Source organism: Seriola lalandi, unplaced genomic scaffold (assembly GCF_002814215.2).
Source record: "Seriola lalandi dorsalis isolate HSWRI2012SDOR001 ecotype SW California unplaced genomic scaffold, Sedor1 jcf7180002054942, whole genome shotgun sequence".
NCBI classification, from domain to species: domain Eukaryota; kingdom Metazoa; phylum Chordata; class Actinopteri; order Carangiformes; family Carangidae; genus Seriola; species Seriola lalandi.
The window spans coordinates 229,698-242,968 of NW_019525493.1; the positions used below are offsets into that span (position 1 = coordinate 229,698).

Genomic DNA, 13,271 nt, shown 5'->3' on the forward strand with positions numbered 1-13,271 from the left:
GGTCATGCTCAATGAAACACAAGTCCGATATATTCTCAGGGGCTCTGGTGTCAAAACAGTCACTGTTGCTGCAGAGGATAAAGCCAGGGAGACATAGTGAGGTTAGCAGGTCATGTGTACAGTCAGCCGGGCTCTGCACAACTCAAAGCCAAGGTGTTCTCTATGGCATCACTGAGAAGGCCACCGACAAGTCAGTGACACCTGAGAGCAAATGAAGTAGTTAGCTGAGAATTTTCTTGCTTGTGAAGCTAATGGCTCTAATAATCATTGACGCAGTAAAGAGAATGATGATTGAAAATGAGTATGAAACCCATCAAGTCCAGGCTCATTCCCAGCTCAATACAGCAAAACTGAGGGCTGGCTGACAATACTGGCTGAGACAAAGCAGCACATGGAAGTCACATCACACAGGTGGTTTTCCTTATTGTTGGTAAAAATGAGCACGGGATTTCATTTCCCTGAGAAAGTGTATGTTTTGCAACAAACTAACCAGAAGCAATGTGTGCTTGCCTCCCAAATTTTAAAATGTCACATTTTGGCCCCAGTGTAACAATTCCATACTTCACCAGTTTATCAGTTGTACTGCTATGGTCATCTGTATTGAAGGAACCCAACTCCGGTATAACATAACCAACTAAAATAAAACAAAAGGACCAGAGTTGATCACAGTCAAATGTTGTTGCCAAACATTGGAATCCTTAAATTATATTTATCTTATTTGCCGCATATACAAAGATTTTCCATCAGCATCGATATAATGGGATATGCAGTGTAACAATTTAGCAGATTTGTCATCATGCAAACAGACATACATTTATCCTTTTGTATCTTAGGCATAGGCTATAAGACTGGAGCATTTCAAAAAGTAATACACAAGACTGAAAGTGGAGAACAGAGGTTCTGCTAAAGCGTTCAGGAGCCATTTGATTGATAAGGACACACAGAGACACTCTCTCCACATGGTGGCATGAGAGATCTGTAATGTAGTAATAATTACGGCCTTCAATAGTATGATCTGGAGCCACAAAATGTTGGTTTTGCTGGTCATCAACGCTCACCAACAAAAAAAACATTCACTGTCAAACCATAAAGCATTGATGTTTTCATAAGCATGCATATCTAAGATGGTAAACATTAAGGAAATATAAAAAGCAAACAACAACAAAAAGCAAAGACCTACCACTATATCAGTTTCATATGGAATACTATATTTAGTCCGGGTTAAAGAGGTAATTTGATGTCAATAAACACAATGTTCACTTCTCATACTCAACATTTTCTTGGTTACCAATTAAAACCTAAATGCCTTTCCACCTGAGGGGCTGCATAATGATTATCCCTTGAAATAAGGTTTTTGGCACAATGAACAGTGCTATTGTCATTAGATCCATTTTGTTCTTATTTATATCTAAGAAACTCTACCTCCGTGAATATAATGCTGACTTTACAAACTGGACCTTTGGTTGACTTTTCTGGCAAAATAAGGTTTCCTCCAGACAGATTTTTGGCTTATGCCCAAACCCCTGCAGAGGACCTCTTTTACAGCTTTGGAACCTACTGTCTATTAGTTTTAGAGCTGAATGCAAAAGTATTTACTTTTAAAACATATTTCTTACAAAAGAATATCTGCCTGTTTATGGTATTTTCTCTGAAGAGTCCTTAGAGGCATGAGTAGTAAACGTCTTGTTGTCCCATAAATCCAGAGTAGACATTATTATGAATTCCACCTGTAGGGCTGAAATGTGAAAGTATTTGATTTATTCTCTTCTCAAGATTTCTCTCTGTAATAATTTACTGCCCTGTTACATTTTTAAAATAGTTCTGTTTTAAATGTAACTGTGTTTATAAAGTAAGTTACCTGTTTTAGTGAAACACCTTGCAACACAACATATTTATTGATTGAGAAAATGTGCCAAACTCCAAAGGAAATCATGCTGTAGCTCTGTTCTTCAACACCTGTGTAAGTTATTCCTCAAACTCTTCCAGCCATCATCATCCAGCTGTTAATGCTCTATAACTGCAGGGGTTGTTGGAGTCACTTACCTGTTAAAGTTTTATTACTTCAGCCATGAGCCAAACTTGAAGCCCATGATTCACTCTAGTTGTGATGAAAATAGCAGATAACCCAATCCCAGTCTCATATACTGCATTGTATTGTCATAGCAAAGTAACTATATGGCAAATAATTGTCAAGGATCAACACCGTATGCATGCATGTTGATGGTCCAAATATATGAACCCAGAAATTATAATTTAAAAAGATACCATCAAGTTGAATTTTTACAACTGACAACCTATCATACTGACAACAAATAACATTGTACACAATGTTATTGATAAAAAGTCATGCAACAAACAGCTACGTTCACAATGTTATTTGCAAGAGTATTTTAATATAGATTTTCTGCAACACACACAAGCATAAAAAAAAATCAGATCCAATTTGTATTACATGCATGATGAGAAATCTAACTGTTCTTTCTTCATAATGCTGCAGAGAATCTTTTACAAAATCTTTTTTTTAATTGTTATGTACTTTTGCACAACATAAATAAAAAAGCTCTTCAGTAATGTAAACCCTTGATCCCCATCTATTTGTTGAATTGAGCAGATGATCATTTTCAATACAAACACACATAAGCTTGACATATTCTTTTGTTCATGTAGCAGATGAACGTGTGAAATCCATGAGAAGAGTGACACGGTGTGGTGAAAAATGGGACTTACCTCACTACCCCCAGTCAAGCAGTCTGCTTCTGTATACTGTACACATGTATACAGTACAAGTGCTGGCCTCATAACGTCCAACATATGCAGAAATAAATTTAAACGCATATGGACTGGCATTTCTTAACATTTAAGAATACTGACCATCGTCAAGATGTATTATTATTAATAGTATTCTTGTTGTTGTAGTTATTATGATTTATGGTGGGTGTATTTTAATATTAGAGCATTATTAATAATACTATATCTAATCGTAATAATTCCTTGTTTTATTTCATTATTATTTACTTTTGTATAAGTTCAACCCTGGTTTATAGTCTGATTGGTTTCTGTAACAATGCTTTTCGTCATTCTGTTAGCTAACACTTGTATCCGTCACATAAACAGTGCAGTTGTGGTGAAACTACTCATCGTCAGTAATGGTGATGGATGCAGTGGGTGACCTGCTGCTCTACTGTAAAATGCATACAAGGCAAGCCCGTGCAGGGCTGTCCAAGAAACCCCATCGACGAGACAAAACTCGAGGCGTGAACGTGGCAGCCATTTTACATCATCAAGAGTGAATGACTGAAGCCGGACCAGTGCCGGGAGTTTTACACTTTTTCTGTCTTTTAAATATCACATTTATCTTCCTAAATAATCAACACCATACACGTTGGTGAGCCAGCGGCAGGTAGGGCGAATGCTTCTAATTGGTCACGTGATAATTGCTTAATTGTTTGCTAAAAACTCTGAATCGTGCGGTGCTGTTTCAAACAATGTGGAAACTGGTGGTGGTTGGGAACGACTTCTCCAGACCGGCTTTTTGAAAATGGACTCTTCCTATGTGGCGGCACGTTGACAAACCACGCATCTAGCAGGCTAAACCTCTAGCTTCCAAGGCCTCGATGAATCTAATTAGATTTAAAAGTCGTACTTTGTCAATTGGTGAAATCGCTACCGACAAATGACGATATAACAATGGCCTCACTGAAATTCCGTTCTAATTAGCATGCTAGCTTAAGCTAGCCTATTTTGACAGATCGTGGAATTGACATGCTCATTGTCATTGTATGCTAACAGAAGCTAGCTGACAAAAGCCAGTTTTCTTAGCAAGAATTAACGATCCGGTGTTACCGCTGCAGTAGCTGACATTCTTCTTGCCAACTAACATAGTAAACACAGATGCATTCATAGAAAATGCATACTAGCGCGTCATGTTATTGTCCCGATGAAGATCCCTAGTTAGCTTGGCTGCTTTAACATTAGCTGTGCAAACTAGCCCGCTAGCTAGCTAGCCTCAACGTGTGCGAGTCGGTCCCTCCCCGCTAAATCTAACGTTGTCATAAACGTCGGATAAAATAATTAATTCCCCAAAAATTGTTAACATTACAGATTGAAATTGAAGGATGATTAGTACGAAGGTTCAATATGTACTTTTTACATTGTACAAATGTTTTAACCAAAGAGAAAGCACGTGCTTACCGATATAATGTGATTGATTTGTAGGCACTACGCGGTATCAGTTGCATGATATCTTTTAGCTAATATTAGCAAAGGGTAATGTTAGCTGAGTTAACGTTAGGCCAAAACATAAGTTTGTCATCCACGTTTTGCTGAGTCCAGCGTTGCCGGATGCAGTAATGTGACCAGAGAGGAGTTAGATTGCTGCTCTGCACGAGCTATTGCCTCACTATTTATCATTACAAACAAAACAGAAGTAACTGTTGGGTTTGTCATTAACGTAATGGCTGGAGTATATACGTTACTGGCACAGTCTTTGCTGTCAAAGTGTCAATAAACAAAATGCTAAAGGGCGAATACTTGCTCACTGGTCAGCCACCGGAAATCGGGGCTCACTCTCAGATGGAGCACGTGTATCAGCTATCTAGCCTCTGCTGAAGTCAGCAGTGAGAAGGTAAGCTAACATGTAATTTAGAGACCAAAGCAAACAAGGCTTCTGCACCAGCAGTGATCGAGAAGGCTGAGATACAGGCGTTAGCAAGTGAACTTGGCTCCATTTGCACAAACTTCTGAACCCAGACCAAACCAGAATGGAAAATAGTGCCACATGGACACAAACCCGGTATTTTCACTGTTCTTATAAGATGTCATTTGATTGATTTCTGTGGGGGATTGGGTATGTGCATTGTCTGTCTTGCGCGCAATGTTCAAACATCTGTGTCAACTGCCTATATGCAGGTTTCTGGGCTTCTACCTCAAGCAAGCTGAGAGCTGCAAGTGTTAAGTCAGGATAGTGAAGTGTCTCTAGACTGTAAAGGACCGTATAACCATGATAACATGTTTTGCACACTGCAACATTCCCTATTTTTTGATAATTTGTTCTTAATAATGTGACATTTTTTGATTTTTAAAAAAAAATGATTTTCTGACATGTCTGACACTTTGCACTCTCCTGAACACATCCCAAGTCTTGCCCTTGACCCAGGATTAATTTGGCTCATTGCATTTACACAGATTTCTGGAGACATGGCCACAGAACATATTAATGGAAATGGTCCAGAAGAACCAATGGACACCTCTGCTGCAGTTACCCATTCTGAGCACTTCCAGACTTTATTAGAAGCTGGTTTACCACAGAAAGTTGCTGAAAAACTAGATGAAATTTACATAGCAGGTAAGGCACAATGAATATACTTGCATATTCAAATATGCAAATTTTTATGTTTATCAATTTCTTGCATGTACTGTCATTTTATCACATTTTTGAATGGGGGAATTGGGATCCTGAAGCAACTTTTTGTGGTTTCCTACCAAAATGGGTACTGCAGTGCTACAAAATATTAATTTACACATTACTGGTGTGAAAATGTGTACATGATTGCAGCATTTGCATTCCCAACATGGTTGCATGATAACTGGTGTCACAGTGAATGAATTGTTCTCGGAGTGTCTTGGTGAGCCTGTCCAATCACTCCATTCATTTCTATAAAATTTCCTCACATCCCATAAAATTATTGCAGAAGGGTGAATGGGTCTAAGTATGATGTCAGTTATAGGTTTATCAGTTGCTTTGGTCAGGTTTTACAAGTTTTTACTGGGTTTAGCTGTAGTGACAACATTTTGGGGGTCATTTTAGGACTTGTTTGGTCGGTCAGATCTAGAAAAGTACTGGTCTGGCCTTTTCAGCCAGATGGAACTGAGGCAGAAACAATGGCAGCAGCTGTCTGGTGTGTGGCTGCCTGGGACAGGTGACGGCCCCTCCACAGAGGAGAATGCAGACCGGCTCATTAGAAACTCCCAGTCACAGTATAGAGGGGCACTGGCATATCAAGTTGCACTGTCACATCTGTTGTGATTAGTTCTGCAAAAACGTGCTGGTTGGAGGGTGAAGTGCAGCCTGACTACTGAATACAGCTCCATTAGATTAAGCTTGTCCCACTCTTCTTCTAATTGTATTATTATTTACCCATTACACATTACAAGATATTTGTTAAGCAAAATAACTCACATGTAAATCATTTTCTTTTATCCTCTGAGTTGTACTGTAATTTCTGTCCTTGAATGACAAATCAGATAGGAAAACTTTGCCTTTCTTGTGTGTTACTCATCATTTCTCTCTATGTGTTGTCCCGCTTCCTCCAGGTTTGGTGTCACACAGTGACTTAGATGATCGAGCGATTGAGGCTCTGAAAGAATTCAACGAGGAAGGTGCTCTGCAAGTCCTCTTGCAATTCAAGGACAGCGACCTCTCACATGTTCAGGTATGCATGTCAAACTGTTGGTGTATTGTTTAGTTCACTTCTTATGCCTTAACACAAAGTGGGTGATTTTCCTCTGTTCAGTGTGGTGTACAACAGCATTATGCAGTTGAACTGTGATTGCGCAATAGCTTTTAGTTGTCATGGGTCTTGTCTACAAGATGGACTCCCGCTGTCTTACGTAACAGCTTATTCTTTTTGTGTTGAACAGATAATCAGAAGTTGCCCTAATGATGATGACATTTCTCCATTTTATTGTTTAATAGTAAGTTTTTTCTGTTTCAGAACAAAAGTGCCTTTCTTTGTGGCGTGATGAAGACGTACAGACAGAGAGAGAAACAAGGGACCAAAGTGTCAGACACCAATAAAGGACCAGATGAAGCCAAAATCAAAGTGAGAAACTGATACTACATTTGAATATTATATTGACACTGATTTTATTCCTGGGATGTGTGAACACTGATGCAGTGACATTAAATGCAAAAATACATGTTAACTCTATACCCAAGATGAGTTAGATGTTTGAATATATGGCATATATGACTGTACGATAAACAATATACTTTTTAAATTTACCATGTTTTCCGATGGTCAGGCTTTGCTGGAGAGGACTGGCTACACACTTGATGTGACAACAGGCCAGAGGAAGTATGGAGGGCCACCACCAGAGTCTGCCCACTCAGGGGCACAGCCCACCATCGGTACAGAGGTACAAAACTCACGTTAGACCATTTAATAACGCTGCAAGAATAGTCCTTTTTTTTTTTTTTTTTTTTTAAACTTGCTACGTTAAGTTGGTTCTAAATCCTTTATGAATGGTGGTGTCCAAATGATGAAACTTAAATATCTTCTGTAGTAACAATGGTTACACTGATAGTTTACCGCTAAGAGCTGACTGGATACCTTTTACCAAAATGCCATCCATCTCTTGTTTTCACCTTACATTTCACACTAAAGAGTTTCTCTCATACACCATAATCTTTCCTCTCAACCTGGCAGATATTTGTAGGCAAAATCCCCAGAGACCTTTTTGAGGATGAGCTGGTTCCGCTGTTTGAGAAAGCTGGCCCCATCTGGGACCTGCGCCTGATGATGGATCCTCTCAGTGGCCTGAACAGAGGCTACGCCTTTGTCACTTTCTGCACTAAAGAAGCTGCACAGCAGGCTGTCAAATTGGTACGTTGGCTCTACTGCAGTTGTGACCAGAAAGAGAGCTGGTCTGATGTATTTGTTAGTCAAACCACAAGGCAGTATATTTTTGAACAAGAGACCGAAGTAACTTTTGTAACATACAATGTGCTATTGGCATTTAATACATATAGAGCTATATGAAATATGTCTTAATAGTGTACATAGATATGAAATGGCAAGCACATCAAGTTGGCATAGGCTCCAGTCTGTAGACTCTCCTGCCTTTTTTGTCCCTTACTTAAACGATCCTCCATCCTTCCGCAGTGCAACAACAATGAAATTCGACCGGGTAAACATATCGGCGTGTGCATCTCTGTGGCCAATAATAGACTGTTTGTTGGCTCCATCCCCAAGAGTAAAACAAAAGAGCAGATTGTTGAAGAATTTGCAAAAGTTACAGGTGGGTCATTGCCATCCTTTCATTTCTTTGATTTGTTCACAGCTTCATAACCTACTATTTAGATTAGATTCACTCTGCATTCACAATTTGTAATGCAAGAATCAGTGGGTGAAGCTTTGACAGTAAAGATTTTTATGTTTTTTTCTTGGTTGTGTCCAAATGATGACCTCATTACTGTGCTGGAGTGACTCATGTTACTATGATGGTTTACCGCTAAGATCTGACTGGACACTAAACATAGCAAATATAGTTTTTTTTTGTCTAATGGTTAGGTATGTCAGGAAAACCTATAACTTTTTTTTCTTTTTCTTTTTTTTTTTTAACACCCAATGTTAAGTCATAATTTCTCTGTATGTTTGCTTGACTGAAAAAAAATAGACAATTTTGATCATTAGTTTTTTATTTAAACTCTACAGCTTTTAACTTAAATTATGTTATCTTACTGTATTCTGTATTTGTGACTGATTCTAATGGCAGATTTGCTGTTACTAGTTTTTTGGTAAGTCATCTTGTAAAAGTGATTTTTATATTGATTAAAGCCACTTAACCACCTGCTCTTTTTTCCCCCCACCCCTCTCCTGTTTCTGTTTTCTACAGAGGGTCTAAATGATGTCATATTGTACCACCAGCCAGATGACAAGAAGAAGAATAGAGGCTTTTGCTTCCTGGAGTATGAAGACCACAAGACAGCAGCTCAGGCCCGTCGCCGGCTGATGAGCGGCAAGGTGAAGGTGTGGGGAAATGTGGTCACCGTGGAATGGGCAGATCCTATCGAGGACCCTGACCCAGAGGTCATGGCCAAGGTGAGGCACAGCCGAGAAGTGTGTTTGTGGCCAAAATTTGTGTTGTACATATTCTGTTTTCTGTAAGAAAGCTAAACCTTGTTTATCATTTCCCAGGTCAAGGTGCTGTTTGTGAGGAACTTAGCGAGCACTGTTACAGAGGAGATACTTGAAAAGGCCTTTAGTCAGTTTGGAAAGTTGGAGCGGGTCAAAAAATTGAAAGACTATGCCTTCATCCACTTCGAGGAAAGAGATGGTGCTGTGAAGGTATGGGGGAAAAAACAGCCTATATAATGACACAGAAGACCGTCCTATCTTGTAGTTAAACTTGTCATTGCAGTTAGATTCATCCTATAATCTTGTCTTTAATTTCACAGGCTCTGGCTGATCTCAATGGCAAAGACCTCGAAGGAGAGCACATTGAAATTGTCTTCGCCAAGCCCCCTGACCAGAAGAGGAAAGAGCGCAAAGCCCAGAGACAAGCCGCTAAAACGCAAATGTAAGAGGAAACAATGCAGCCAGTTACCAAATTTAAATGTTGATATAAAGCAAGAAGCCATATTTATGTTGAGCCCGTGTATCCTTTTTCAGGTATGATGAATACTATTACTACGGGCCTCCCCACATGCCACCACCCACAAGAGGCAGAGGCCGAGGCGGGCGTGGAGGTTATTCTTACCCTCCTGATTATTATGGCTATGAAGACTATTACGATTACTATGGATACGATTACCACAACTACCGGGGTGGCTATGATGACCCGTACTATGGCTATGAGGACTTCCAGGGGTCTGGGAGAGGACGAGGAGCGAGGGGGGGGGTCCGTGGCGGTGCCAGTCAGACCAGAGGCCGCGGCTCCGTCACACCAAGGGGCCGGCTCGGCTTCTCCCAGCGAGGAGGCCCTGGAACAAGCAGAGGTAAATGACATTTTTCACAGCGAGAAACTGTTAGTTTCAAAGTGAGTAAGATCACATTAGTCACACAGTGGTGACTAATAAAGCTTGACTTTGCTGTTCCACATGATTACTGTTCATTACCGAAAGAAGTTGCTACGTGGCTGACTTCATTTTGTGTTTTTAGAAGTCCTGAAAAATGACCAACTGAGCTCAGTCTTGGTGCCAGTATATTTCCGATGCCAAGGGTCAGTCATCGGAGAACAAAGTTCACAAGAATGACATTTTTGGGAGGGCTGCAGTAAATTTGAAAATGAAAGCAGCTTTAGTTGGGGAAATATTGAGGATGACCTCACATGATGAAGGTATTGATTGTCTTGAAATGATGTTACTAATGAGAAGGCTGTTAAAAAAAAAAAAAATACACACACCTTGCTTTTAAATTTAAAAAGTTACACCTGCTTATTGGCCTCATAACTAATCCCTGACAGGTGTCATCTTTCAGAGCAGCCAGTCAGCTTGTTGCTGCCAGCAGACAAAGGTCATTCATAACATACTGTATTTTTAAGGAGGCCAGCTGAGTCCCACCCTTGTGGGAGAATGCTGACCTCAGTATGAATTTTGTGGAATTTCATTAATTTGTCAGTTTGCTGATTGATGGGGAATGCATGCAACATGGGTTTGTTATACTAATTATATCTTTCCTCTCGTTGGTCCAGCAGGGAAACGAGGCCGAGGGCGGTCCTGACCTGTCACAGTGGATACTGACTTGATGTGTGGGGTTAACACCGTAAGCTGCAATGGATGTTGAAACAAAAAAGAGCACGACAAAAAGGTCCAATGATATTCCAGCCTTACAGAAGAAGCATCACCCCTTCCCCCATGTTTTTATTTTCTTTTTTTTCTGAAACTGCCACCTTAAAAAGATGACCGGAGGATTCTGAATACTCGCCACAGCCTCTTTGCCCCGAGTCCCTGTATCCAGCCCTGATATACAGGGCTCTATGTATTGCCCTTACAATCTACCCCTTCCCTGTCCCTGAACATGCCATTTTTAAAATAATTATTGAAGAATTTGCACTTTTTTAAGTTCTTAGGTTTGAAGTGGCTCAAAGGAGCTTGATGCTATTGTATATTTTTGTGCTAATCGCAATTTTTATTGTCGGAATATCCATGTAAATCTTAATCGTTTGATCTGGATGTTTGAAAGAGAACATTTGCAGGTTTTTAGGGTGTACCCACCTGGCATGGATAAGTCAGGCATTCCAGGAAAGTGGTTCTTTTCAGAACTTGTCTTTAAAGGGTTGGTTGACTACCTCAGTACAGAGGACTAAACTACCCGGCCTGTACTGTAAATAGGGAAACTATATTGATGAAAGCAGGGCTTGTTTTCATACAAAATATGCACAAGAGCTGCAGCGCAAAAACGATGTACTTAATGTAATATAGTCATTTTAGCTGCAGCTCTGACACTGCAAACAGTCAAACTGGGCATGCAAAACAATCTCATATGATGAGTCTGAACAAGCCCTGCTTTTATCCTATTTTGAACTGAATTAGCCGCCTTGCTTCTTCAGAGTATGTAGTTACTGGTTGTATAGTTTTTCGGATAAAATGTTACTTTTGTAAAGGCTTCAACATCACAGGCATCCAACTGCCTTTGATTTAAAAAACAAAAAAAACAAAAAAATAAAAAACAAAAATAAAGCCCTGCAGTGTCCCTTTTGTGCCACTGTATTATTCCAGTGGGTTTGTTTTTATATTGATAACAATACATTTTCAAACAACTTCAGAATAATGTTAAACAACCTAATCCAATCCATCATGTAAGATCATGTTAATCTTAAATGATCCCTTCCCAGCTCCCAAGACAGCAACTATATAGAAGATCTTTCGAGTTTATCTTGATCGATGACTGAATTGCCATATTGCCCAGCCAGTGAGCATGTGTGCCTAACGTTAGCTGCTATGATTTGGTGAGGGATCATGGTCACATAGTGGTAGAAGGGATACTGCAGTGAATGATTTCTATTTCCAGGTATAGCAAAAAGGAAACTGTGCTTGTCAATCCCAGTTTTCTATACAGTTAACTCCCTCAATAAAATCATAACAACCACCTTTTGAAAAAAAGATGTTAGCAGTTTTAAACTATTGTTGGTGGCCAACAACGTTTTTTGCATTCCTGCAAATAAATTGTTTTATACTGTAAAATGGAGGTGAGTGTAACTTATTTTTGTAATAAAGTTTTTGATTTCTATCTGTGTCCTACTCTTTGGATAAAATCCTCATGAGGTGTAAATGCTATTCTGTTCATTGGCTGGTATTTGGTTGACTCTAGTGACAGGTCTATCATTCAAACTACCTACTTTTGAGATACTTTCAGTGATTTTAAATTCCTGTAATGTGAGGAATTGTTAATCTTATTGGTTAAAATGCTGTTTTCTTTTCAGTCTCTAACAACAGGAAAGGGATAACTTTGATATTCTTTTTAAATGACAAAGGCCTGCAAAGAGGAATTTAACTACAGTGATGTTATATCCGGGTTTTACAGACCCATATGCCCTCTTATATTATTATAATATAATAATAAAATTTAATAGACTACTCAGGTCAGACGTTTCTAGTCAAGGCAGGAATAAAATGTGTAGCATATAATGACTTAGTTCAGGAAGCCATAGATGTGATATGTACAACTCTGGGGCCTGTAAACAGACAGAACTAAGCTGAATATTAATTACACTTTTCTTCTCTATTATGTCATTTCTAGCAACTGCTGTGAAATTGTCTATTTAAAGGGAATAAGAAGAGGGCGATTTAGGTTAGTTATTTGTTTCCCATTTTCACTTGCATAAACTGAGTTGGTAAGTATGCCTAAGCCTTAAAAATATTTCAATACATACATGGACTGGAGAGCAGTTGGGTGGGTCCTTCAATGACATTTAAGAACTTAATTTTTTCTTTATAATTTGCCATTATTGTCTAAATTGTTGATATTAACACTACCCTTGAGACCAGGATTTTCATGTTTAGCTTTATTTTAATATATTTAAGTCTCGATTAACTTATTTGTGAACAAACAACTTATTGCTATAAAACTGCAGTTGGACATGAGACCGTAAGTATTGAGTACTTAAATTAAGTCTAAGTCTACGATCTAAACGCGCGGCAGTAACGGTTATAAATCTGCATGTAACCATAGCAACTGCAGCGATGTGGCTGCTACAGCGGAACTAATTAATTGGCCGCTAAACCAAAGATCGTTTCCACGTTAACTAACCAACAAAAACCTAAAACTGATAAAGCCTCTCAATTTCCGTGTGTAGTTTTCTCAAGTAAATTGTCACAGTGAGTTATTAACCCTACAGTGATATTATCACTGCGAGTCTGTTATTTTTGAATATAATTTAAAAAACTCGACATGGCGGAGGAGGGCCACTCCTACCGCGACCACCACCAATTTGGGACACCTCGTCCGTGTGTCATGGCTTATATGAGGATAAATGTCGCCGATAAACCTGTTCGCCTTCAAACTACCGGAGACAGTATTTGTCAAGCTGCCCCTGGAAACGCAGCGGAG

At 39.3% G+C, this 13,271-nt stretch overlaps 1 protein-coding gene across 5 annotated transcripts; it reads left to right on the plus strand.

Moving 5' to 3' along the window:
* The first annotated feature begins 3,243 nt into the window (after positions 1–3,243).
* Positions 3,244–11,951, plus strand: LOC111644775 (heterogeneous nuclear ribonucleoprotein Q). Of its 5 annotated transcripts, none has more exons than XM_023393766.2 (12): positions 3,244–3,400; positions 5,185–5,344; positions 6,313–6,431; positions 6,714–6,821; positions 7,024–7,137; positions 7,428–7,604; positions 7,884–8,019; positions 8,617–8,822; positions 8,919–9,068; positions 9,179–9,300; positions 9,393–9,718; positions 9,882–10,145. In XM_023393766.2, the coding sequence occupies exons 2-12, from the start codon at positions 5,197–5,199 to the stop codon at positions 9,974–9,976; spliced, it is 1,701 nt and encodes a 566-aa protein (XP_023249534.2). In that variant the 5' UTR covers positions 3,244–3,400; positions 5,185–5,196; the 3' UTR covers positions 9,977–10,145. The 5 variants fall into 5 exon arrangements, with proteins under 5 accessions (XP_023249534.2, XP_023249537.2, XP_087026405.1 ...); XM_087170279.1 differs by lacking the exon at positions 3,244–3,400 and adding an exon at positions 3,425–4,792; XM_023393768.2 differs by lacking the exons at positions 3,244–3,400; positions 9,882–10,145 and adding exons at positions 3,426–4,792; positions 10,417–11,951.
* The last annotated feature ends 1,320 nt before the right edge of the window (positions 11,952–13,271 follow it).